The sequence below is a fragment of the Colletotrichum chrysophilum genome (assembly GCF_026319265.1).
Source record: "Colletotrichum chrysophilum strain AFK26 chromosome Unknown scaffold_50, whole genome shotgun sequence".
In the NCBI taxonomy this organism is placed as follows: domain Eukaryota; kingdom Fungi; phylum Ascomycota; class Sordariomycetes; order Glomerellales; family Glomerellaceae; genus Colletotrichum; species Colletotrichum chrysophilum.
This window is the reverse complement of record NW_026517337.1, coordinates 59,444-85,847: the sequence shown is the minus strand read 5'-3', so window position 1 is coordinate 85,847 and position 26,404 is coordinate 59,444. Positions and strand designations below refer to the sequence as shown.

The following is a 26,404-nucleotide window of genomic DNA, read 5'->3' as shown; positions in this document are numbered from 1 at the left end:
GACGATCATGAATGTTCTGGTGCAGGTGCGGGTGCATCTCAACTATCGAACGCCGGCAGCTGATGCAAGGGAGATTCGCTCAGGTCGGTCGGAGATCGTAGACGCGACAAACGGGCCAAGCTGCATACATAGGGCCGACGATCCCGAATTAGCGGTCGATATATCCAAATAGCCGGGCAGAAACATGATCGTCTGAGAACTGAGACGGCGACCCAGGCTCAAACTTGGTTGGTTGGGAACGTTTGTTTGTTTTCGTCATTTACCCAGAAATGAGTAAGATGAGGGCAGCGCAGATCTACGACGCTGAGCCCCAGGAGCTTGAACTTTGCATTTTGGCAATGTTGACCTCGGTCACGAATGCGACGGTGGCCCCGGTTGGAACGCGTGTTTGACGTGATTGCGGTGTCCACAGGCGCTCCCGCGTAAGGACGGAGGGCTCCATTGGCGAATGTCGTTGTTGACGTTGGTTGCCTGCCAAAACCATGCGCCGATGCGGTGTTTTTCATGCACCCGGGGGGGACAGGGTACGTCGACTTTAATCTTGCTCGTAGATTTTCTGTTCCCTCCCATTCCGCGTGTCGTGACATGGATCGCGGGCAAGGCTGGGTTCCATGTGCGGAGGAAGGCCGGAGGAGGCTTCATCTCGGTAGTGGTGGAGAATGGAACGGCTTGGCGGGAATTGGGAGTCTGTTGGCAGATCATGGCCCCCATCGCCCAATCTGCGATGAGGGGAACCACTGAACCAGACGGCTCGGGCGGAGGAGATGGCTGTTTCAGAAGGTTTCCCAGTGCGCTAGACGGCGCCGTTAACTCTTCCCCGGGAGATTTCCCCCGTCGCTTTCTTATTTCCCATCTTGTGTCGTCTCGGACAGCGGGAGTTTTGTGCGCTAGGTTCGGGCGGAAGAAGCAAGCACAACGCCATAAAAATCGGACGGTGAGCGATTTTGGTGATTGCTAGACGTGAGATAGGGTATGGATAGTGTCCGAGCATGCTCGAGAGCAGAAACTCAAGTCGGCAGAACGTGGCCTGACGACCTGTCTCGTATGAGAGATAAGCAGGGCGAGGCAGGCAGACGTCCTTGGATGCCCATTTTCGTCGCACTGGCTGCCGGACACTGACTGAGCTGATAGTCTGGGTGCAGATGCATCTTTGTCAGGCCTCCGACTCGAAGCAAAGACAGGCGGATCGAGAGGAAGAGGAGCTGGCTGCAAAGCACAGAAGATGTCATGCCATTTTGAAGGGCATGATTGCTTCTTGTCTCCTCCCCGGACCCTTTGGAAGGAATGGCGTTTCGGTGGTATTGTCGCTGTCTAGTGAGACATGTGTGTCTGATGACCGAACGGCGGCGGGGAGCTGTGGCTACCTCTCTAGAAGGCTGCGGGCCGAATGTCGAGATGATGATGGGCAGATTGAGCCTCACCAAGAACGCCGGCCTTTCCAAGCTGCGACTGGAGGGAGAATGCGATAATGACCGTAGTGATGACCTCGGACCAGGCTATTTTGATGCGATTTTGGGCTTTACTCTTTCAGTCGTAGACGGCCATGAGGTGGTGGCCTGCCCGAAGCTTGAGAAGCATAAGCAGCCTCCCGCTCTTCTCGAAGGAACCCAAAGAGGAGAGGGAGCATGTGGTCGGTTAGGCTAATGTCGCCCATTGGATGCCTATGAAGCAAGGAAAAAGGGGAGTCGGCGGTTGCAGTGAGTAGACGTCGCCGAGTCGTTGGCGACACCATCAAGTCAACCCCTCCAGAGGTCACAAGTGCGTGTGCCTGCATGGCCAGTTGGCCACAGGCAGTGGCACAGCATTCTGCGGACGCAGGTACGGCAGGATTGTGGCCCCTGGGCCCTGGTTGGTGATGACGAGAAGCAGGCGGCAGGAGAGTTGGGATTTGGGATTTGGGGGCTGCGGATTGGAGCTCGGGCCGGCCAAACGGTCTTTCCTGGTTGTGCACCGTGTGACGTGATTGGACCAACATCAGGCGAACCCTGAGCAAACAATTTCGTCTATCCTGTGGGATGCGCAGTGGAACCACAAGGCGAGGTGAGGGCCAATCAGACAGCACCTGTACCTGACAGGGTGGAGCTGAGGACCCCTGGCTAGCGCGGACCGTGCAGGGCGCTGATGAAGATGGGCGCCGGTGTGGATGGTTTTAGGCTTGGAGCAGGGCCGAGTTGCGGGAATTCGACGAGCCAGCGAGTTGTGCAAGTCTCTGGGGGCTCGGAGGGGGCAGAGGGGTGATCAGAACCGGCGATGATTGAATGCGACCGTACCGCTGGCATTGAGGGAGCCGGCGATGGCACAGGGTGCAATGGAAACCATGACACTATCGCGAAATGTTTGGTTTGTGCTTGTGCAGAGTTGTCATGTTCCCTGAAGGCGCAGGGAGATGCCCCAGAAACAGCCCAAAGGTGAAACGCTGACTCGGCGCGTGGCTTCGCGGATCAGATGCATTGTCGAATGGCCGTTGAATGCGCCGTTGCATTTTTTTTTTTTTAACCCAGCCGCAGTTGTTTGTTTGTTCCCATTGTTGAATTGTGCAAAATGTGATCCGAGCCCCCTAGCAGAAATCCAAAAGAGTGGCCTCCGTCGCCAAGGGACACCAGCGACGACCACTGCGACCCCCAGAAGCCGCTAACACGGCAAAAACTGCAGGCGACACAAGCCATGCCGTACCGCACGGCCGCGCTTTCCTGCAAGTGCCATCCCATTTCCATCGGTGAGCCAGCGGCAGGAACCAGCCTGAGTGCTGAGTGCAAGACAGGAAGTCGCAACTGCCTGAAGGTGGGTGGGCAGAAAAAAAAAAGAGACGACGCTGCTGGAGGGAAACAAGTGCCAGGAACGCGGCCAATGGGCGACTTGCTGCGCAGGGATCGTCGTCCAAAGTCACGACCAGTCACACCCGCCGACACCCCCGTCAACACGCACACACGCACTCGCTCCCACTCACATTGGGCTGTCATCCTTGTCTCTCCGTTCAACGTTGCTTGGGTCCTCGTCCACTCGTCCAGGATGCGCATGCACTGACTGCAACCTCGACTTCCCCGTCTCCTTCTTCTCGCGCCCTTTCCCACTTTCGTCCCTCTTCTTTCTGTCCGTCCCATCCCATCCCATCCCGTCCGAACTGCACTCACCGGGACTGTTCTCTCTGCCGCTGCCAGACGCAACCGCCAACAGGGTCGTCTTCTCTCGCAGCTTGCAAAGAGTGACTGGTGCAGATTCATCCATTCTTTCCCTCCACACGACGTCTTCCGTCTCGTCTGGATGACAACTCACTGTCATTAACACTGACTCTTGTGTGTGTTGTCCATCGCTTGTGAGCTGGTAGTGAGATCTTCAACCTTTCTCCCCTCATCCACCTCTCACATTACTCTCTTTCCCGGCCCAGCGCCGCTTTACATTCGTTCTCAAAAATCGCACACACCACACAAAACGGCACCACGTCCTCGAAACCAAAACAACAAAAATCTTCGAGACCGAGACACTCTCTCTCACAACCCGTCCACGACAGATCTGAGCACCGCGACTCCCTGGCTGGACCTGTTTACAGCCCGTTCATTCTTTTGACGATCACGATTCATCTGGCACACGTCGCCTAAGAGCATACCCATCATCAGCCTCTCCCGCCCACGCCAGTATTCCTCAGAGATATTCCAGATACCCCTCTGACCCACGAACCACGACATTCACGATTCGACTACCGAAACATTCCATCACCTTCATTCTTATCACGACGACTGCTGGCTGGGCCTATTGAATTACTTGACCTCGATCCACTCGGCCACGACACGACCTCAGCTTTACACAATGGCTCACCACCACCGTGCTGCTCACAGGCATCTGCCTCGCAATCCCGATTTCTGGAACGACGTTGGAAACAGTTTCAAGAACTTGAACCCTTTCGGTTCCGATGATGACGACAGTGAAACCACTACCAAGAATGGAGGTAATGACAAAATCAAGCGTCAAGACGATGACGATGACACGACTACTACGCGCCGGGCTAACAGGCAAGGTCGTTCAACTGTTGTTCGTACCATCTACCAGACCGTCACCGACGGCGCCGTCGCTGCCTCAAGCACCTCTACGAAGCTCATCGTCGCGCCCTCTGCCCTTCCCACCCGCTCCAAGTCTACTACCACCACAGCCGACTCGGGCACTACCATCCAAAGAGCCGGCGGCGCCATCCTCGTGACCCCCGATGCCTCGTCCTCTACTGCCACAAGCGATTCTGCCACGAGCACTCTCCCCTCTGCCATCGAGGAGTCCGTCACCGAGAGCATCCCCTCGACTCTGGCCATTGCGACTGACGCGCCCACTCTTGCCCGCTCGACCAGATCCGCAGCCACCGCCAACGAAATTACCGCCGTGTCCAGTGCTTCTGCAACTTCCACCGCCATCAGCGACAAGTCTGCCAGTGAGCCTAGTGGTGCCGCAAAGGCTGGTATTGCCATTGGCGTTTTGGCTGGCGTTCTGGTTGTCTTTCTCCTCGTCTTCTTCCTTTTCAACCGTCGCAAGAAGCAGTTGGAGCAACAGCGCCTGGCTGATGAGGATGAGAAGACTGGTGCCTTTGGAACTGCCGCCGCTGTCACCAGCGGCAACAACACCCGCGCTCCCCGCGTCAGCCTCCGGCCCGTCACTCAATTCCTGCCCAACTTGAACCCCGCCGACAAGCGTCAGAGCAACGTCAACGGAAACATGGCTCCCGCCGCCGCCGCTGGTGCTCTCGGCGCCCGCGCTCCTGGCCAGAGTGCTTGGGAGAGACCTGTCACTGGCCAGAACGCAAACCCCGTCAACCCCTTCGGATCTGGAGCTGAGAGAATCAACGGCACCATCAAGGAGGAGTCCGTAAGCAACATGAGCCTCAACGAGAAGCCCCTGCCTTCCGTCGCTGCCGATGTCCCTATTGGTACTGCCGTCAGCGAGCCTCCTTCCCCCACCAACAGTTCTATCAACGGAGCCACGATAGCTGCTGGCGCCGCCGGTGCCGCCGCTGTTGCCGGTGGCGCAGTTGCAGCCGGAGCCCTCACTCGCAAGGCTTCCACCCGCAAGGATGGTCCCAAGGCCCTCGATCTTACCATCCCCGCCCCCGCGCCCCTGTCTACCGTCCCCGCCAGCCCTTCTGGTACCGAGTTCAGCGCCAACTCCGCTGGCCCTGGTCACCAGTCCAGCGGCTCCACTGGATCTGCTGCTATCGCCGCCGCTGGTGGACCTGCCAACACGACTGTTCACCGCATCCAACTTGACTTCAAGCCTACTCTCGAGGATGAGATGGAATTGAGAGCCGGCGGCCTCGTGCGTCTCTTGCACGAGTACGATGATGGATGGGTAAGTTTCAATACATCCCGCTTTACAAAAATCACACTAACACATTCTCAGGCGCTCTGCATTCGCTTGGATAGATCCCAGCAGGGTGTTGTACCGCGCACCTGCTTGTCTACTCGTCCGGTCAAGCCTAGGCCTCAGGGACCTCCCCGTGGCCCTGGTCCCAATGGCCCCAATGGCCCTCCTCGCGGTCCCGGCCCCAACGGTCACCCTCGAGGACCCGGTCCTAACGGTCCTCCTCGCGGCCCTGGTCCCAACTACCCTCCCGGTCAGCGCCCGATGACGCCCCAGGGTGGTCCCCACGGCGGACCCCCTTACCCCCGTCCCGAGTCGCCTGCGCGCCCCAGAACTGCCGGTGGCCGTCCCCAGTCTCCGGCCGGTAACGGCCCAATGGGACCTGGCGGTCGCCCTCAGTCGCCCGGTCCCCGATTTCAAGGACCTCCTGGACAAAGACCTCAGAGCCCGGGAGGACATGCCCGCAAGCAAAGCCCTCCGGGACCTAGCAAGATTCCCCAGCCAAGCCGAATGGGTCCCCCAGGCCCTCCTGGCCCTCCCATGGGCCCTGTCGGCCGCAAGCCCGTCCCTGGTCAAGCCCCTCCTCCCCCTAGCCAGTCCCCTCCCCCTGGCCAAGCCGCCTAAGTGCCACAAAAGCACCGTTCATGTACACTGATTCCCTGCGTATATAACGTCTTTTGGCACAAAGACTGGGGATTCATCTCTTACGTTTGGCGATAGACTGGGGTCTGCTATGCATTCTGGACAGTACGGCGTTTCTGCGAATCAACAAAAAAGAACTTGGGAAGATTCTGTTTTCTTCTTCCCCGACCGGACTCTCACGACGAATCCGACGATGGGAACAAAGACGACACCGACGCGTTGTTTTATACCTTTCGAGTCACTCTCTTACGACACAAACTTTTGATACACCCTTTGCGAGCACCCAACGACAGGGCCCCGCAACTTCTTTTCTTCTACACTTCTTGTCACTCCTTCAGACACCCGTTTAAAAACTTCATTCGATTCATATACCGTGCCCGGACTCGATTCAACGCCAGACCGCGAATGCTGGCGAAAACAGAGTGCTGGGAAAAGGAAGCGCCTAGTGCTTAATGTATATTGCGCCACTCTTTGTTGTTGTTTTTTCAAACCTCCTTCTCGTTCTTGATTTTCTTGCAGCTCTGGTGGCTGGTGGTCGTCGCAAGCTGGCGACTGTTAGGGCGGAATTTTCCATGCGCGGGCTGCGTTGGTCCCCTTCTTTTTTTGGATGCCTTTGTGTAATTTGACACGGGGGCATGGGAGGGGGGCAGGTTGAACGCACCGCGATGCGGGCGGATGGAGGGGGAAATCGTGTTGTTGCATGTTCCCTCCCTCGATTTACTAGGGCTAGAGCTGCTTCTTGTGTCGAGCAAGATAGGTAGACAATGAGATGCCATGCTCTGAAATACTTTGAGTCGCAATGTGACCTTTTGAATCTAATTGTACAATGCCGATGGTGACTGTAATTACGGGGAGCAGGGTCTTCAAGCTGCGTTCTAGCATGAGAACGTACTAGTCAGAGCAGTCGAACAGTGTACATGAACAGAACCAACATGTTGGGTTAACTTGAGACAGTCCTTTTGCGGAGGCCCTGCGCTGTGTCTTCAAAATCACGAGTGAGCTGAGATGAGACTACTTGGGTTGGGTTGAAATCCATACAGGCAAGCACACTTTTCCGCGTGTAGCTATCTATCAAGCCATTCCCCGCGGTCGCCAATGTGCAGGCACTGATGGCCACTGTCGATCTCATCTGCCCGGACAGTAAAACCTCTTGCAAGCACCAGCTTCGAATGCGCCAAGTCACGCACAAAACGGCAAGGAGGTGTCGAGAAGCAGACATGGGATTTCATACACTCAGTCTGCAAAGTGCTAACCAACAGACTTCAGCAGGACCGATTGTTCGCAATGGTGGTCTCCTTCAGGGCATCCTAACGGCACTTTTGCAAAAGTCGCTGTCTCTTACTAAGCCCAGTGAAATGACCTTTTATCCGCTGATGATCAGAGCCTACATTGTTGTGATATGTAGATCCATCACGGCGTGAACTGTAACGTCGACGGAGGAGGGTACATAGGGGTGAGAGCAAGACTCGTCGTCTAGCAAGCTCTATAGAAGGCCTATGAGCCGGCCCTGAGACATTCCACAGCTATCATTACCTATGATCTTACTTGTTTGAAGACTGTTCACAACCCCAGAAACTGGTCAGCTCCATTGCAATGATGCAACTCGTCTGTGGCAACCACAATGGACATCAGTGTGTTGTCGCGAATAGCTCGTGGGATCGAGAATGCCGCATAGAACGTCCATAGGAACCAAAAATGAGATTGCATGACTTCTGATCTCTTGTCCATCCAGGCTGTGTCGCATTTGCAGCCCTGATGATGTGCGTGCATTGACAAGAGGTCGATCATGGCCAGTGGTGTCTGCTCTTCAGCAAGGCTTCAGTTATGTCTCCTCCATCAATCGGAGCAGCGATGGTGAAAGCCCAACTCGGTGGACATGTTGTGATCGACCTGGAACTTTCTCAAAAGATATCATTGTCGTCAAGTCGTCATCAGCCAGGCCTCGTGTGACGCCCAGGACAAGCTCATTCTGAGCATGTGATTGCGGACGCACGTTCTCCGGTAATCTCAAATGGCCAAACCGTAGAATGTCATGACAGGACACACCAAATACTCGATTCTCCTTCTGAAATATCAGCATCTCAGCCAACACGATCTGGCCACTGCTGAAGATTAGATTGGGCGTCCATGTCGGACTCGGCGGAACACGCTACAGCACAGCCGCAGGGGATGTCGATGTACACGTACGAAAGGACCGGGTTGCGCCCTTGTCTCTCTTCTTTTTTTGCAGATGCGTTCCGTCCGGGAAAGGCTGGCCGACGAGTCCGTCATAGCACAAGGTCTTGAAGTGGCATTGTTCGCAATCGCCGCAATTACACGGCCCTCAATTCGTTGAGTACCATATTTACAAGTACAATTTTCCCCGGCCCATCTCGTTTATGAGTTCTGGACAGCTTGTGACTGCGCCGACTCCTTCTCCTTCTTCGCGGCCTGTTCTCTGTCGTACTCGATCAATTGCTTCGACCAGCTGTGTCACCAGTTGTTAGTCCGTGATCCACGACTGCTCGTGTACCATGGCCGAATGACGTACTATCTGCTGGGGAAGAAGCTGTTCTCCCGAGGCATAACGTAGCGCACCTCCTTCTCGGCGCTGATCCTCCAGATGACGGCAACGGTGCCGAGCATGACGGTGCCGATGATGGCGGTGTTCAGCTTCCAGTTCGCGGGCTGCGCGTACCAGCCACCGGCCGGCGACCAGACGTGCTTAGGGTAACTTTTCAAATCGCAACATGTTAGACAAAAGCTTCGCTTCGGCTTCGATGGGGGCTTCCGGTCGGTCGCGGGTCGTGGCTTTCGAGGGGTATAACTCACGGAACTTTGGGGCCGCCTCCCTGTACAGCAGTTAGCAATTGGCGCGTCAGGATCAATCAGATGAGGGGTCAATATTACCATCTTGACTGCTTTCAACGAGAAGAGGTTGGGGTGGTTCTGGTGATGGCAATCGCTTTCCCGCCTCGACAGGTTTGGCAGCTTTTCGACACAACCGGGCACTTGACGTTGTAATCTGCGGTACGCTATTCGACCGTTCCTCCACGGTGGAGCTCGCACCGCCCGGAGACGCGGACCCCAGATGTTCCGGGCTCGCAACGGGCTGAGGTGAAGGCGACTGCGTGGCTCGTGCACGGTTCACCCTGGCATTGGGGGGGAATAGAGCTCACACGACTCCAGTCAATTAGACGTCTAGAAACTTTTTCGTGACGGGAGACCGGCGCTGCGAACGAAGGGACGTGGAACTTTTACTCTGTGCGGAACCCCCCTCCATCGACACCCAGCAATCCCAATTGCTCGGCCTCCGTATTACCGAGTTCGACATTGATCGAATTACTGCTCGACTTTCCCTTTCTTTTGTCCCGTTAACGACCAGCAAAACTCTTCTCCCCACCGAAAAACGACTCCCCGATGAAGAGGTTAAGGATATCAAGATGCACCGGGCAGCTGCTCAACGCCCAGGCCAGGACACACGCCTCGCCGTCCTTGACGCCAATCTCCGTTAGAAGCTCACAGCAACTCGTCCACAATGCCCGCAGCAGCACCTGCGGTGCAAGGTCACTATTCTCGTGGACACGACCCTCCGCCACGGAAGAAGAAAAAGAAGTAGAAGTCCCCGAGGAAGCGCCCGAGGAAGCGCCCGAACAGGAGCTCAAGCCGCTTTCCTTCCCGTCACCACTCCCCGAGAAGGCCCTCTCCTCGGCCAAGCTCGCCGCTCTCCACGCCCGTCTCTCCCTCCCCGAGAAGGTACCGCTGCAGACCCTCGCCCGCTGCCTCGTCGACCCCTCGGCCGACCCGAGCCCCAACTTCAACAACGTCAACCTCGCCGTCGTCGGCGCCTCCCTCATCAACTACCACACCTCCGAGCGTCTCGTCTGCCAATACCCCCGCCTACCCATGACCATCCTCTTCGAGGCCATGCGCGCCTACGCCGGCTCCGACTCGCTCTACCGCATCGCCCACGGCTGGGGCGTCGAGAACACCATCCACCCGGGCGACGAGGTCGATCCGGGCCTGCTGCAGTGGTCCCAGGAACTCCCCACCGTCGGCATCACGGGTGCCTGGGGCTACGAGCGTAAGGAGGCCCACCACCTTGACAAGTTCAAGTGGCGCCGCGGCGTGTCCTCGCGTGTCGTCCTCGACGACGAGTTCGGCGACACCGTGCACACCAAGCGGGCGGAGGCCCCGAAGGAGCCCAAGTCCAGCAGCCCCGAGGAGTTCCTCGAGGACCCGACCATCGTCCGCGAGCGGTGGATGCGCATCCGCAACAACGCGCACGCGGCGTTCGTGCGGGCCGTCACGGGCGCCATCTACGCGCACTGCGGCCGTGACGCCGTGCGCTCCTTCGTCGACGCCCACGTGCTCAGCCGCAAGGTCGACCTCGAGCGGCTCTTCAGCTTCAAGCTGCCGACGCGGGAGCTGGCTATGCTGTGCGCGCGCGAGGGCTTCGAGCCGCCCGTGGCGCGCCTCGAGAGCGAGACGGGCCGTCTGAGCAGGACGCCCGTGTATGTTGTCGGCATCTACAGCGGCCGCGACAAGCTCGGCGAGGGAACGGGCGCCAGCCTGACCAACGCGCGGCTGCAGGCGTCCATGAACGCGCTCAAGTCGTGGTACCTGTACAGCCCCGGCAACAACGTGCGGGTGCCGAGTGATATGCTCGTCGAGGGGGCGAAGCCGTGGCAGCCTGTGCATATTGACATGGGTGAGATTATTTAGAGAGAGGCAGAGAGCGTGGGTGTGTGTTGGGGGAGAAGCGGTAGACGAAAAGCATCATGTGTAATTGCCCATGGGACGAGGACGAAGGATGAGAAGGACTGCCTTGGCGGGGCGGATGGGTGATGACCGGGACACCGAATGCCGTCTGGCAGTGTACATTTTTGAACAAGGACATGTGGAAAAAAAGGTTACGCATGTCTCTGTAAGATGAATAGATCTGTAAAAACAATGACACACTCCTCGAAGCGGGGCGACTTTTGAGTCAAGACTGTACATGCACAGATCGAAGATGTTGAAGAGGTGAACACACTGAATCAGACAAGACGCAAAGAGCTGGAATAGTAGGTGAATCTGATCATTAAGACAGCTGGCTATTCTGACAATATTACAAACGACGTCTCCCTCTCTTTTCCCCGGGTATCAACTCCCCCCCCCCTCACCAAAAACTCCCTTCACGAAGCTGCTTAACTGAACTGATCGCCCTCTCCCAACTTGTGCGCCATGCCCCTCTGCACAAGCCTCCTGTACTTGTCCTTCTTCGCCTTCTCCTCCCGCTCCAGCCTGAGCTTCCTCTTACGCTCGTAGACCGCCCTTACCGTGCCGCGGATCTGCTCCCGCCCCTCGGCGTAGTTGGCCCTTGCCAGCGCGACGACGTTGTCGATCTGCTCGGGCGTGTAGACAAAATTCCACGTGCTGAGGTAGTCCGTCGTGCCCGGGTTGATCCCCGGTACTTTCGGGTTAGCCAGGAAGGGCAGGTAGACGATGGCGATGCCGGCGTCGGGCTCCATCAGCTGCCACGAGGAGCGCTCGTCGATGGCCTTGGACGGCGGCGGCGGCTCCGAGGACCGCTCCTGCGTGGTGCCGACCCAGACGGTGCAGTAGCCCAGCTCGCCGGACTCTTGGTCGCCGGGAGTGAACTTGGCGGCCTGGCCCTTGGCAGTGTCTTCGTCCGGGGTGGGGTGTGGGTGCTCGGCCTGGTGGTCGATCTGGTGCTGCTGGGCGTCGTGGAGCTTGCGGTCCGCCTCGGTCGAGGACGCGGCCTCGGCCTTCTTGAGCTCGTCGTCGACCTGCTTGGGGGACTCGCCTGCCTTCGGCCAGCCGACGCCGACGGGCCAGCCCTTGATTCCGCGCTGGCGGGCGTAGCCGTCGGCGACGGCGAGCCAGTTGTCCGTCTTGATGTCGGCGGAGGCGTCGAAGGCGACGAGGACGTCGACGTCGCGGCCGGGGCGGAGGAGCGGGTAGATGGGGAGGTTGTTGGACATCCCGGCGTCCATGAGCTGGATGTACTCGGTGCCGAAGATGCTCTTGGGCGCGGTCTTGGGCAGCTTGCCCTCCATGCCGTAGGCGAAGTTGGCGACCGTGCCGGGGTCGATGGGGTGGACCTTGCTGAGGTCCTCGTTGTAGCCGTAGATCATCTCGTCGAGGGTGCCGAAGCCGGTGAGGCTCTGGACGAGAGGTCTGATCTCGTGGTAGTAGTGGCTGAGGGTCGCGCAGAAGGCGCTGCCGAAGACGCCGAGGAGGAAGGGCATGCGGGTCTCGGGCAGGTGGAAGCCCTCCTCGGGGGGCACGTCGACGCCGTTGTCGAAGCGGCGGCCCATGGCCCACGTGGGGATGCCGGCGGAGAACTCCTCGCAGAAGAACTCGTAGGGCGTGATCTCGAACCACTGGAACCAGGCCTCCTTCTTGGCGACCTCCTTGGCTGCCTCCGAGGTGGCGGGGGCGCCTACGGCCCCGTCGACGTCAACGTCGGGGATCTCGTGGCGGACGGCCGTGTAGATGGGCAGCGGGTTCTGCCCGTACTTGATGTACTCCCTCTGGTTGGAGAGCTTGAAGTCCCGATCGTTAACTTCGAGGTCGCCCCTGGGGACGAGGTACCTTGCCGCCAACAGCAAGCCGTAAACGTCGACGAGGCCAAAGTCAGCGTTCGGGTCGCCCTTTAGCTTCTCGACCATGCCGCTGAGGAGATACTTGCTCGTCGGCGCAGACAGGAGAGTCTGGAAGGCGACTGGAGGGTAGGCGATGTGGATGCCCGCCCGGGCCTTGAGGTGCTGCAGGACGCGGCCGAGGCTGCCGTGCGAGATGGACGAGTGATATAGCGTCTGTAGCCAGCATGAGCCGCTGACACCAGAGGTGTAAGTAACGCAGTCGAAGAGTCCGTCCTCGTCGGCAGCGAGCATGGATCCCGTGCCGGCGACAAGAGCCCTCAACCCGCCGCCTGAGCCGCACATAGCGATAGTGGGGACGTCTTCGGGGTGGACGTCCTTCTCGTCAATGTCGAGATACTTGGCTAGAGCCATTGTCGTGACCCTCTTTCTCCTCGACAGGAACTCCTTTTCCTCATCGCAGAGGTCATTGGATACCCTCACCCGGGCGCTGTATTGCACCTCGGGATTGATGAAGGGATCATGAGCTTCTTGCCAAATCTCATCAGCCAGAGATCCGGGTGACATGGATAGCTTGGGTACAAATCAGCATTCTTCCCAACTCAAAACCCAGACCGGCTCACTGGCGGCGATAACTCACCTCTCTCTGGAGTTTCCGGATGTAGCCGGGGACCCCCTTGGACCATTCCGGGAGGATGAACCCGACAATCTTGTCGGCGGTCCACTCGACGTCGGTGGCATCGGACAGGTTCTCAAACTTGAGCGCAAAGTTGTACCACGCCGTCTCGTTCGCCTTCCTCTGCTCCGGCGCGCCGCCGCGCGGGGCAGCGCTCTGCTGGTCCGTCGGCGCGATCGATAGGCGCTGAAAGTCGTCAGATGGGTACAGCCACCAAATAAAAAGCCCGCCGGTGAGCACGGCGACGGGGAGAGAGGTGGTAGCTGCCTTTTTCTTGCCGTTGTTGCTGTTGCTGCCGGATCCCTCGGGGCCCTTGTCGCTGGCCGTGAAGAAGCCGTGTTGCGACTGTCGCGACTGCAGCGTGGGCCTCCGGCGGGGGAGGAGGCCATGTGTCCTGATGCGGCCGAGGGTAACGTGGTGGAAGCTCCTCATCTTGCCGGTCGCCGACGGCGCTGCGGGTGCGCGACGGAGGAGCAGGGCGGCGGCGTGTTGGCGGGAATACGCTGTGAATAACCTCATCTTGGCGATTTTGGGTTCGTCGGGTTGAGGCTGGAGGTCTGGAACATGACTGGCCGGACGGGCCCTGGCGGTCGTGAGTGTTGGTTGGAGATCAGCAATGGCGCGGGGGGTAAAAGATTGATGTGGTGTTGAGAGTGTCGTGCTGGTTCAATACCAGAGCTGTGGAAATGGGCTCTACGGCTGCGGCGGGATTTTCATGGTTTTCTTCGGTATCAAGAGTTTTTGTTCTTGGAGACTCCCTCGCAATGAGAGAATTATGAAAAAACCCTTTGGAAAAAGGCGCGCGGCCAGCGACGAGGCGCGAGGCTGTGAACTCAACAACTTCTCTGCTGACACTGGTCTGCTGTTGACATCATTGAAGCATGATTGAAATCGGTGGATCAGAAGCAAGCAAGGACAGGCAAGGGGGTTTGAAGGTTGCGGACCTGTTGATCGGACGGGATTAAGACGATACCTGTGCCCGCCGGGAGTCCGTCGTGTGCAGCCCAAGTCCCGCGCTATGACAGGGAAATCTCCACCGTCCGTTGAGAATGCTCCGGAAGGCTTGATTCGCCAATTACATTGGTGGACCTGAACGTCCGCTGCGCACCGCTGTGGCCCAGCTTGTGGAGCCTGCGACCTGTCGCCTTCTGCCATGTGACGATGACGGGCCTCAACTGTCATCGTCACGGCGCGCTGCGTGTCTGAGTCTACCATGCAGTAGAAGCACGCAGAATCTGCAGATGACTTTGCAAGTGATCATAGGGGAGAACAAGAGGACTTCTGTTATGTGTGTCAACCAAGGCCTAACCGTGGGCCAAGTCGGGATGTCAAAGAGCTGCCATCTTAGCTGTGGCCCAACTGGCGATCTGCTTCATCGGACGAACCGGACCCAAGCTTCATATGTCCACGGCCAAAAACGAGTCTCAGAATTGTAGCTGGATTATAGAAACTCGACTGGATATTCTGAAGCCCATAGCTCTTGTATCGCATTCACGTAGCCTCAAGGCTTCCATTTACAGGTAATGTTGCCGCCGCGGGATTAACTTCTGCATTTATTAGTAGCCGGAGCTTAAATATCAATGTCAAGCACAAAATTCTTGCGACCAGAATGAGATGCAGCTAAATGGGGAGAACGAAGCGTATTGGACATGCCGTGTAACGTTGGAGGCATCAGAACTCAACGATAGCCTTGGATTTCAACCCCGCTCCCAAGTGCTCTCACACCCGAACAGTTAAGCTTCAGCTAGTTGTGGTTACCCATGGGCTGACAATCCAACTCTGTTCAATTTTTTTGCTCTCGGATTATGGCGTGTGCAGCCTCACTTCATTGGATTCAGCGTCGGGAGTGCGTATCCAGATACCCGGGATGAGCTAGTCTCGGGAGCTGCCCACCGGCCCAACTTGCCGCGGCGAGTGCTGACGCTTATACTTAAAATCCCCCGACGAGCCTTCTCTTATTTTAACGTTGTCGTTCGGACTGCATCCGCATCTGACAACCACAACATACATCTGTTCCCTAAATCAACCCGTTTGTGGTGATATACCAATCTCACCATGTCCCGAGGAACGGTTGCCGTCATCGGCGCAGGTGCGTGGTCCTCCCCAGCCGGGAAGAGGTTTCGTACCCAGACTGATATCCGAGCCAAACAGGACCGGGAGGTCTTTCTGCCCTGAAAGAGCTTCGCGAGGTCGGCTTTGACGTGACGCTGTTCGAGAAGCGGTCTGATGTGGGAGGCCTGTGGACGTTCTCGGACGACCCGTCCGTCACCTCGGCGATGGCGTGTAAGTGCAGACCACAAAACGAATATGTCAAGGCCGATCAAGCTGACCGTGTCCAGGGACAAAGTCGCAGATTAGCAAATTCATAGTCAGTGCAGAAGAAAGAAAACACATCCTGGCATGACGCGCATCTAACGAGGGTCTTCAGTCGTACATGTCCGATTTTCCGTTTCCTGATCGTAAGTGCATTCGTCTTGGACAGCTCTATCTCCCGGATGCTGACGGCGGCATATACTACCCTGCACACATCTCGGCGCAAGAGTGGTCTGATTACTACAAGATGTACGCCAAACACTTTAAGCTTTACGATAACATCGTGTTCAACGCGGATGTAGACTTGATCAGCAGGAACGAGGAGAAAGGCAAGTGGGTGGTGCACATCAAAGGCGAAGCGACGCCGCGGCCGTTTGACAGAGTTGTGCTTGCTAGTGGGTCGGAGACAACGCCGGTTTATCCAGTTATTGCGAATTTGGACCAGTTCGAGGGGAAATTCATGCACTCTCAAGCCTACAAAGGGTATGTAGGCCCGGGTTGAAATGTGCTGGGAACTGGCTAATATCACGAACAGGCCAGAGGGGCTTAAAGACAAGAATGTTGTCGTGATGGGCATTGGAAATACTGCCTGTGACACTGTTGTGGTGAGTGTGCGCGCCGGTCGGCTGAATCGACTTCACTTATTTAATGCAATCACCAGGAGCTCGCAGACTACGCCTCGAAAGTATATCTGTCACACAGACGAGGTGCGAAAATAATTCCTCGCATGAATCAAGACGGCCCTCTGGATGCTGTAATGTCGTGGCGTACTTCTCGTTTCGGCCACTGGTTGGAGCACTTCCTCCCGGGTATATTCAGCCTCCTCACCGAGTCTGTCATCAAGAAGAATTCGATGATTCTCGGGGAGCAGGATCCAGGCTGGGGGTTCGAGCCGTCGCCCAGTCTGAAACTCAGCCTAAGCGTCATCGTGGTCAACGATGATCTATTCTCGCGTCTCCGAGAAGGCCGTGCCGAGTCGGTTCGCGGGGTGACGCGCATCGTGGGACCGAAGTCCGTCCAGCTGGACGACGGGACAATCATCGAGGATGTGGACGTCATCGTCGCGGCTACCGGGTACCGGCCGGATTTCTCACTTCTGGCGGACCTGTCCCACACCCCGGCCCCGGATCCGAAGGCCCCGCCCCTCCCGAATTTGTACCAAAACATCTTTGCCATCGACTACCCGGATTCTCTCGCTTGCGTGAGCTACTGCACTGTCGGCGACAATGCGGCATCATATCGCGAGCTCCAGGCCATGGCTATCGCACAGGTGTGGGCGGGCAACTCGTCGTTGCCGTCCACGGGGCAGATGCGCCGCAGCACCGCAGCGTATCAAAAGTGGACTTGGAAAAGGTTTCGAGCCTTTGCCGGAGCGCCCCTCGGGTCTGGCCAACAGTATCCGTGGTTCAGATTCGTCCACGAGATGGCAGGCACCGGTATGTATGAGTACCTGGGCTGGGGTTGGAAAGGGTGGCAGTTCTGGTGGCAGGACCGGGAGTTCTACCGGCTGGTAGCGTGGGGGGCTTATTCGCCGCATATCTACCGCCTCTTCGAGACGGGCAAGCGGAAGACGTGGCCGGGAGCAAGGGAGGCCATCATCAAAGTCAACGAGGATAGAGACAAGATGTTTCCAAAGAAAGAGAAGAAAAAGACGGCTTGATCGAGAGTTGAAAGAACGGCTTGCCAGAGAGAAACAAAATGGCGCGGGATTGATTGGTGTTTGCGAGCGTGCCAACCAACCAAATAGATATCTTGAGTTTTTTTTGGTCGTGTTTGCTTCTTGTCTGTCGGGCAGATTTGCGCCAATGCGGTCGACGGGCTAACGAAACGGACGCAAGGTGTTTGGGCGAGACAGTGAGACCCGAGACACGGCAAAGCGGGCTGCCAGACCTGCATCAGGTTTCTTATCTGGCTTGATCCTGCAGTCTGGCCTGTCGACTTGCGATTGCAGGACCAGCTGGACCGATGTATTTGTTTACTGCGTGAGTACGCAAATCATAGACGAAGCAACCACTATCGTCTCGAGACGTAGGATCCGCTGGGCTAATGACACGCCACTTGGCACGATGGAGGAGCATTCCCGTCGCAAGAAACAGGGAAACGTCGTCGCCAGCACTACCTCGTACATGCAAGTGTCAACGATTGCAGTTCCTTCGTATGGGCAGCGTGATAGGTGTGTAAGGCCATGATGTGGATGGCTAACAGTGGCTGCGCATAGGTGCACTGGGGAGCCGTTCCGTGCAGCTAGCGGCGGGGATCAGTCTTCGGCAGACGTCGTGTGCTGTGTTGGTATTTTTGGAGACACGACTGACTGGCAAGTCCCGATGGGAAGAGACCCCCAAACCCCCGACGGGAAGCAGAGGCAGGCTTGACTGGGCTGACTTGTTGGCTGGCCTGGCAGCTGGCGGAAGGGCTTCTGTTGGTGTGGTCGCGATCCAGGGACTGCTCCTGCAGGCACACGGGGGTTTCCTGCAAGTAAAAGTGGCCAAGCAGATGAAGGGGTGTGAAGACCTGATGTGAATGAAGCTTGCAGCATATCAGAGGAGCCAATGGAGCCGGGGTTGAGCTTGCAGGTCAGTGTCAGGAAGTGGCTTGTGCATCGGGACCAACATTTTCCCGTTCCTGCCTAGCTGGAGCCCGGATCCACTGCCGACCGGGAGCCGGCTCTCGCTTAAAGGTACGTCCCGCGATGCCAAAGAGGTCCCCTTCGTGTTGGGGCGGCTGCCTGAGGCGCATTGAGACGACGGGTAATTTGTCAAAAAATTGTGTGAGGAACTTGAAGGCATTGGCGGGCATGGGGTTGACGGTTGACGGGTCGAAAAAGAGCAGAATATCTGCAGATGATGGTGACTTGTGACCGACGGCCGACGTTTTCCCATTTCCCGCGTCTCCATTCCACCCGAGCAGAATCTCAATTGCACCGGGCACCTCAGTCCACAGGTGCATCCCGTGTCCACAGTCCACTCTCAGTTGGGTATCCATAATGTGAATCCACGGTGGCCCTGGCGCAGGTGCTGGTGTCGCTGTTTCTTCGTTCCATGGATCATGGTTGAGACGTGGAAATTGGAGGTCGGTTTGATGCTTTCCTGGCTCTCAATGCGACCAGACGCCACACTCACGAACGCCTAATCAGAGCGCGTCTGCTGCCACACGCCAGCAGAACATGCTACCTGCCTTACTAACATTGAGGCGACTTAACTTCCAGAGGCACTCAAGGTAGGTAGGTGGGCAGTGGGATTCAGTAATGGCGGCAGCCAGAGGCATTCGTCAAAGAGTACAGCGAGTTAGCCAGCAGCTGGGCCGTCTTATTTTCGTCCCATTCCCAAAGCCCGAATACGTAAGTTTGCAGCTTGCTCGCATTGTTGACAGTACCTTAAAGGCAAGGACTTTATGCACATCTGCCACCAATGCACATGGGACACAGCACAGAAGGCGGCTCTGAAAAACTCAACCGGTGCGTGTCGTTTCACCCTGACGGTTCACCTGTCATTGTCGCAAGCCATCACGGACACCTGCGAATTGAATTGTTGGGTATCCGTACGCAGGTGGCAGAGCCCAGAGGGTATCGCCCAAACGCCCCAGATTGTTTCTTCCGTTGGCCCCCATTGCCGGCAAACACTATGAGAGTGGAGCAGACATGTTGGTAAGGCCATGCCGTGTACGAATTCAGAGCAGGATTAGATTATCGCGTAGTCCGCCGCCCAAGGCCCCAAGCACAGGCATGATAAAGGGGTCCTCAACTACCTTGCCTTCCAGGTAAGGTAACTAACGGATGGCTGGCTATGTATGGGAAGAGTGAGCATCTAGAACGACAAGTCGGGTCTTCCGTTGAACAACCGTTGCTTGTGTCCGTCTGCTATGCGATCTGTGAACCATCTGTGAACCACAGGGTCAACCGAGCAAATCTCCCCCGTCCTCATGAAATTCGAGTCTGTCGTCCCCAATCTCCAAGGGCCTCCTTTTGGCGGTTTTTTTTTCCTGATGCTTCATTATGACCTCCACTCCTAAGCCAATCAGAGGCTCTCAATGAAGGCAGCCCCGGTCTCTAATTCTCTTTCTCCATCCAATACCCCTGCCACCTACCCCACCCAAACCAAGCTAGCCAGACTGGGATTAGGACAGCTCAACCCCCTTTTGCTCCCAGCGAGAAGGGAACAGCAACGTGCTCGTCAACCACGCAGCGGCCAGCAGCAGGCCACCCTCCCAACCTTTACAGCACATGCTGGTCCCTGTACACAGACGATGCCACTGGAAACAGAAGGGCAGCTCGCTGCAGCATCTGCGCTGCCAGCACCACCTCATGCAGCGAACGGGAGCCGAAGCACAGGTGCAGCCGTCCAAGGTCCCAAGGTCCCTAGGTACCTAGGTAGTGGCGGCAGCAGCAGCAGCGTGAACGGGAGGAGGACTGGGGAGGAAAGGGAAGGGACGCTGCACCTGCTCTGCACTGTCTGCCACCGTGGGAGAAACGGGACGGGGTCGCACCGCACAGCCCAAATCTTTCCTGTCCTCGTCGCACCCCAAATTTCCCCTTCCACCTAAAACGTAGTCGTACCTTCGTCGTCCTACCTTACCTGACCGACCTACTCTACCTAACCTCACACCTTTCGCAACCACCACACTCTCTCTCCCTGAGGTTGTGATTCTTCCCTTCCCCTTCGACATCATCGATACTGCTTCGAGCATCGTCAGTATCTCTTCCCTCAGGGCTCGACAAATTCCCACCCCAATTGTCCTTTGCAGTCCATCGCCATCTCCTGACGTTGCTGCCCCCTTTCTCTCGTTAACCTTTTTCCCCTTCTGCGACACTCCTTGACACGCGACTACTTCGTAGACGTCCAGGTACGTACGTGTTTCCTTCACGATTTCTCTGCGAATACCTCTTGCCATGGACCACGAGGCAGGAGAATATCCCATCCCATCACCCCATCTCTCCTGCTCGCGCCATTGCTTCGACCGTCTGGCTTGATCTTGCTGCCGCGCGGTCTCCTCACGTCCTTCTGCCCCCGATCCTCCTCCTCCCTGTCCACCTCACCTCCTTACTCCATCTCTGTTTCCCCCGAGCCTCTTCCATCTTTGCGGCATAGCTAACTCTTTCTTCCGCTCCCCAGACTTTTCTTCTCGACCAATTCCTTCTCAACCTTGACTGCTCCCCGCGTATTCGATATGGGTAAGCCCCCTTCCTTCCCGGAGACGAAGATTGTGAGACTATGGCAAGGCGAGGCAAGAGGATACTGGATCAATCTGCGGCAAGCAACGACCACATGGCCTCGTTGGACTGTTTCTACCTCCCGCTCCGGATCGATTGAGTTTCAGGATCTCTCAACAACATCACCTCACTTCTCGTTACCCGACCACATCCGTTCCACCATCTACCATTTCTTGGTTTCCCCTTTTTTGGTCCTTTATTGGTAGACCAGAGATATCAACCTGCCCTACTCAGAGTACCCCAACAAAACGACATACACAATGATCTACAACTTGGACCAGCCCTCCAAGGACTGCAAGGGCAAGGGCAAGACCGTCGGGTCAAGAGATACGGACGCCGATTTCACAATCAAAAACAAACAGCAGTCAAACGCAGGATCGTCTCCCACGACAAAAGTTCAAATCGTTCGTTCCATGCTCGACGTGGGTAAACCCAACAGCGACGGACAGCCCGGTCCGTCGTCCGCTAGTCGGCTTTCACAACCTGGCAAAGAGAACGACGATCCCGCCAGACAAGTCTCTGAACGGTCACCGGGTTAGAGAAGATCCTCTTGCCTATGCCTTGCCAAACATACTTACCACTCGTTACTACGGTACGAGCATGAGCGCTGACGTGATTGCATAAATAGCCTCCGAAGGTTCTCCTGCTACCTCCCCGCCGCCCTCGGCGGCGCCGGCGTCGCCCCCCGCCGGCAAGCTTGTTTCTGCGAACGAGATCGAAGAAGCCATTTCTAACGCGTCCTTAGCTGGCGGTGTTGTGCCCCCTATGGCGGCGCCTTCCAGCGATCTTAGGAACATTGTTCGCCGCAAGCTGACGGGCTATGTCGGCTTCGCTAACCTGCCTAACCAATGGCACCGCAAGAGTGTCCGCAAGGGTTTCAACTTCAACGTCATGGTTGTTGGTAAGTCTCTTCTAGACAGCTTCGTTTCGTCTTGAACACTCTCTTACAAGTGGCGTACAGGTGAATCTGGCCTCGGAAAGTCCACCCTTGTGAACACCCTCTTCAACACTTCCCTCTACCCTCCCAAGGAGCGCAAGGGACCTAGCCTCGACATTATCCCGAAGACTGTTACCATTCAGTCCATCAGCGCCGACATTGAGGAGGCTGGCGTCCGCCTCCGTCTGACCGTCGTCGACACCCCCGGCTTTGGCGACTTCGTCAACAACGACGAGTCGTGGCGCCCGATTGTCGACAACATCGAGCAGCGTTACGACGCATACCTCGACGCCGAGAACAAGGTCAATCGCATGAACATCGTTGACAACCGCATCCATGCCTGTGTCTTCTTCATCCAGCCCACTGGCCACTCCCTGAAGCCTCTCGACATTGAGGTCATGCGTCGCCTTCACACCAAGGTCAACCTGATCCCCGTCATTGCTAAGGCTGACACCCTCACCGACGAGGAGATTGCCAACTTCAAGTCCAGAGTATGTCCCATTCAATCCCCCCCCTACAGCTCAAAATCTAACCTCTCCAGATTCTGTCCGACATCAAGTACCACGGTATCCAGATTTTCGAGGGCCCTCGCTACGAGCTCGATGATGAGGAGACCATTGCTGAGAACAACGAGATCATGTCCAAGGTCCCGTTTGCTGTTGTCGGTGCTACCAACGAGATCACCAACGCGGATGGACGCAAGGTTCGCGGCCGTTCATACCCCTGGGGTGTGATTGAGGTCGACAACGAGGAGCACTGCGACTTCGTCAAGCTTCGCCAGATGCTTATCCGCACCCACATGGAGGAGCTCAAGGAGCACACCAACAACAGCCTGTACGAGAACTACCGTACCGACAAGCTCATTGGCATGGGCGTGTCCCAGGACCCCAGCGTTTTCAAGGAGGTCAACCCCGCCGTCAAGCAGGAGGAGGAGCGCCACCTGCACGAGCAGAAGCTCGCCAAGATGGAGGCCGAGATGAAGATGGTCTTCCAGCAGAAGGTCGCCGAAAAGGAGAGCAAGCTGAAGCAGAGCGAAGAGGAGCTCTACTCACGCCACAGGGAGATGAAGGAGCAGCTCGAGCGCCAACGCATGGAGCTCGAGGAGAAGAAGCAAAGGGTCGAAAGCGGCCGGCCCATCGAGAAGGAAGGCAAGCGGAAGGGTTTCTCGCTCCGTTAAGACTTCTTTGCCGGTCTCTTGACGCCACTTGTTCGCATTCTTCTTTCTACGACCCATGTCTAAGTACCCATGATGCCCATACAATACCAGCACAACGCGCCTCTTTGTCGGTTCTCTTCTTGTTCTTTCTTATCACCCCTTTTTCTCTCGACCTCTTTTAATCACAACCCTCATCTAATCACTTACGGAAACCCAACATCACCAAAAAGTCTTTGCGAAGCAGTCGTGCAAGGGGTTTTGATGCCGACTATGGAGGGAAAGACGCGAAAGCAAACACGAGGAGTCATTGCTTCTGCGAGGCTTGATTCTGGCGATGAGGCGTTCTCGGGAACAGTAGTCCTACTTGCCGCATCCTATCATACTGTGGCGGACATGGGAGAGGAGGACCTCGGGGAGAAACATGGGGTCGGTTGGGCGAACACATTTGCGCTAGCAGAGTATCCTCGTGGTTTCATTTCTTTCGCAAAGACTTGCCACTCGGAATAGGGTTTTCTTATAATCTATGACGCCACGCTCAATACTCTTGCCGCCTTCTGGTGTCGAACCAGCTAATATCTCTCGCTGTGGACGCCCAATGTGGTGAGCGGGTAGAGGCACACGCTGGATGGAGGAGCCCACTTATGTCTAGCAAATTACCCCTTGATGTTGTATTTTACTCGGATGAGGTCACGGAGAGGGAGGGGTAGGAGACGGTCTGGCATGACAGGCGTCTTTACTTACTTGGCATTTGATTTCCTTGACGTCTACTCTCTTTGTTAGCTTAGTTCCTGTGTGGTTCGAAAAGGGTTGTTTCCCAGAATTTGTCTATCTTGCCGTGTCTATCGTCGTGATTCCTAAACCCTTCCAGGTCAATTAGCTATACCTGAGGTTAGTATTGTCAAGACGCTTTCCTCGTGTCCTTGCCTGTGCCTGACTGATGTCTCGTAGTTGACGCTCGTTGCCTTCCAATCCGCCTAAGAAAACCGAAGACCCTGAGTGCGATGAACATCTAGGGCAAAAACATTTAGCTGGGCGGAGCGTATTTCAACTACCATCGCGCCTGTATTCCCGGTGTCTCTACTCTCGTTTCTATCCTCGTGACCTCTTTTATCGTCGTATCTGCCATCGCTGTCTTTCTACCATTTTTTTACTACTTGACGTCTGGAAACTTCTCGTTGCAGGACATGAAAGTTTCAGGCAAAATGAGCAGTGTCTTTGCTAGAACTCTGCAGAATATGTTGACGACGACTAACACATCCCAAGTAGCACACACATGGTCAGCAATGTGGGGGTTGGCCTAGAAGCAAAGGCAGGTAACGGGCAACATGGTGAAGGGCAGAGTCTTTCATTTCCTCTACCAAAGATGATGTACATATAAGACTACGTCTAAGCCTTTACATTCGGGTCGTAGAAGCTCGGGGTCTATATCCTGTTGTACAATGCCGCCTGGACCCTTCCTCAGGGGCGATGCCACCACCACGTCCTTCATCCACCAACCAAACATCATTAACAAAGCGTCTACCGCCTCCTCAAGTACCAGTTAAAGGCAAGCTGGTTTGTCTCGTAAGAGAAGGGTGTGGGCACCTCGGCGAAACCACGACGGGCGACGGGGTGGCGGAGGTAGACGGCGGCGCAGATGTTCTGGTTCACCTCGAGGTAGCGAGGGATGAAGGCGAAGGGGGTCATGTAGCGGCGGGGTTCCCAGGGGGTCCAGTACGGCTTGGACTCGTCGATGGGGTTCTCGGCGTTGGTGCGGAGCAGGCTTGCGAGAGCCGTCTGCTCGGCCAGGGACAGGCCCTTGACAGCCTCGCGCACCTCGTCGCTGGTGATGAGCTCCTTGATGGTGTCCCTGGTCTCTTGTTTCTTGGCGCTGACCTTTTGCTCCGCCTTCTCTAACTCTTGCTGCTCCTGCTGCTGCTGCTCCTGCTCAGGGGAAATGATGGCCTCGACCTGGTTGCCCTCCAGCTTGAAGTCCTTGAGCATGGAGGAGAGGTGGTCAATGACGTTGTCGGGGCTGATGGTGGCGCTCTCGGCGGTGCGGCCGGCCTGAGAGAGGGCGCGCTTGACCTCGCTCGTGAAGGCGCGGAGCTGGCGCTTCTTGCGAGGGTTGAGGCCGTTGCCGTCGTAGAGGAGTGCCTTGGCGGAGCTGATGAGGCCCTTGAGCTGCTTCTTCTGCTGCGCAGCGCGCTGCTCCTCAGTGAGCTCCTCTGTGGCCTCGGCTGTCTCGCCCTCGCCCTCACCATCTGCTTCCTCGGCCTCGGCCTTGGCTGCAGACTCAGCCTCGACTTTCTCTTCGGAGGCCTCGGCTTCGGCCTCAGCCGGGGCTTCAGCAGCTGCTTCTGAGCTGTCGTTCTTGTTACGGTATTCCTCCCTCTTTGCAGCCCGGAGAGTTTCATAGTCTTCGCCGGCGAGCCACTTTGCGTGTAAGGGGGTCTTGGGTCGGCCAGTGGCATAGAGAACGGAGTCTACGTCGACTTGGAACATGTCGCCTGGGTTCAGGAGGTAGGCACCATAGCGCATCTGAAAAGAGGGGCGGTGTTAGTCGTCGTCAAGGCCGAGTCGAGTGTGTGCAACGCGACTGGGAAAGCTTACCGTCTTGCCGTTGACCTTGACGGCGCCGTGTGTGCAGAATTGCTTCGCCTGGAGGGTACTGCTGGCGAACATGGCACGGAAGATGGCCACGTCTAGTCTCCTCTCGAGCGGCGCAAACGCCATTTGCATGTAGGGCGTAATATGCCTAACGGGTTTGCCTAGGAGTTCTGCGAAGTCGTCCCTCCTGGCCTGGACAGGGTGGACATAAGGAAGACTGTCCTCTTTGTCTGAGATGATGCGCTGTTTGCGCTCCTTCTCGGAGCGGGAGAACGAGCCGGCGTTGACATCCAGGTCTCTGCGGCCGGAACCGCGGCCGCCAGCCTGTTCGGAGCCGTCGTACTTGGCGAGGTAGGCCGGGGGCATGTCAACGGCAGAGTAAAGGCGGCGAGAGAACATGCGAGACCAGTCGGACTCCTTGATGTTGGCGCCGTGGTAGCCTCGGGTGAGTGACTTGGCCGCCCATTTTTGCTGGAAATGAGTTTGCTTAAAGCGAAAAGGTTTGAGCCTTGTCATCAGCATGTTGTATAGATTATATTTGTTCCATGACTGGCGGACTTTCTGGCGGTAGAATAGTGGTCAGCGGTTTTTGTTTACAGCCAGGGTGTTGTGTGCGGCGTGGTATAGATAGAAGCATCGCATGAGGTAGAGGTCGAGGAGGGCGGCCTCCCAAGTTGTGTGTGTGCTTCAATTGACGCTCGTGCGAGGGGAATATGGTTTGTTTGGGGGCATACCATGGACTGAAGGCTGTACCACCTCGGCTTTCTTGCTCTCATCTTGGGCTAATTGTGGTGTCGACGGGGACGTGATCGCACTCGTAGGGCCGGAGGGATGGCGACAGCTTCAGGAGCACGAGACGTCGAGACCGAATTTTTGGTGATGGAACGGCATCTCCCGCACACAAGAAATCGGTACGTACCGCACATCCCACAACGCGCGCTTGAGGGGTGGAAGGCTCCCG

The 26,404-nt window shown here is 56.7% G+C and overlaps 7 protein-coding genes across 7 annotated transcripts; 4 read left to right on the top strand and 3 right to left on the bottom strand.

Annotated features, from left to right (window-relative positions):
* Nucleotides 1-3,804: 3,804 nt before the first annotated feature.
* On the top strand, nt 3,805-5,961 carry COL26b_006636 (uncharacterized protein; the record flags this gene model as incomplete). The annotated part of the gene is made up of 2 exons (XM_053179448.1): nt 3,805-5,325; nt 5,377-5,961. The coding sequence occupies 2 exons, from the start codon at nt 3,805-3,807 to the stop codon at nt 5,959-5,961; spliced, it is 2,106 nt and encodes a 701-aa protein (XP_053036559.1).
* A 2,394-nt stretch (nt 5,962-8,355) lies between these two features.
* On the bottom strand, nt 8,356-8,871 carry COL26b_006635 (uncharacterized protein; the record flags this gene model as incomplete). The annotated part of the gene is made up of 4 exons (XM_053179447.1): nt 8,356-8,446; nt 8,510-8,692; nt 8,791-8,810; nt 8,869-8,871. The coding sequence occupies 4 exons, from the start codon at nt 8,869-8,871 to the stop codon at nt 8,356-8,358; spliced, it is 297 nt and encodes a 98-aa protein (XP_053036558.1).
* A 507-nt stretch (nt 8,872-9,378) lies between these two features.
* On the top strand, nt 9,379-10,683 carry COL26b_006634 (uncharacterized protein; the record flags this gene model as incomplete). The annotated part of the gene is made up of 1 exon (XM_053179446.1): nt 9,379-10,683. The coding sequence occupies one exon, from the start codon at nt 9,379-9,381 to the stop codon at nt 10,681-10,683; it is 1,305 nt and encodes a 434-aa protein (XP_053036557.1).
* Nucleotides 10,684-11,147: 464 nt separating this feature from the next.
* On the bottom strand, nt 11,148-13,761 carry COL26b_006633 (uncharacterized protein; the record flags this gene model as incomplete). Its single annotated transcript, XM_053179445.1, has 2 exons — nt 11,148-13,139; nt 13,207-13,761. The coding sequence occupies 2 exons, from the start codon at nt 13,759-13,761 to the stop codon at nt 11,148-11,150; spliced, it is 2,547 nt and encodes an 848-aa protein (XP_053036556.1).
* A 1,536-nt stretch (nt 13,762-15,297) lies between these two features.
* COL26b_006632 (uncharacterized protein) lies at nt 15,298-17,215 on the top strand (the record flags this gene model as incomplete). The annotated part of the gene is made up of 6 exons (XM_053179444.1): nt 15,298-15,331; nt 15,394-15,525; nt 15,582-15,610; nt 15,671-16,038; nt 16,091-16,160; nt 16,217-17,215. The coding sequence occupies 6 exons, from the start codon at nt 15,298-15,300 to the stop codon at nt 17,213-17,215; spliced, it is 1,632 nt and encodes a 543-aa protein (XP_053036555.1).
* Nucleotides 17,216-21,021: 3,806 nt separating this feature from the next.
* Nucleotides 21,022-22,875, top strand: CDC3 (Cell division control protein 3; the record flags this gene model as incomplete). Its single annotated transcript, XM_053179443.1, has 4 exons — nt 21,022-21,295; nt 21,390-21,662; nt 21,723-22,189; nt 22,240-22,875. 4 exons carry the CDS (start codon nt 21,022-21,024, stop codon nt 22,873-22,875), a joined length of 1,650 nt encoding a protein of 549 aa, XP_053036554.1.
* Nucleotides 22,876-24,372: 1,497 nt separating this feature from the next.
* On the bottom strand, nt 24,373-25,965 carry COL26b_006630 (uncharacterized protein; the record flags this gene model as incomplete). The annotated part of the gene is made up of 2 exons (XM_053179442.1): nt 24,373-25,374; nt 25,447-25,965. 2 exons carry the CDS (start codon nt 25,963-25,965, stop codon nt 24,373-24,375), a joined length of 1,521 nt encoding a protein of 506 aa, XP_053036553.1.
* Between the last annotated feature and the right edge of the window lie 439 nt (nt 25,966-26,404).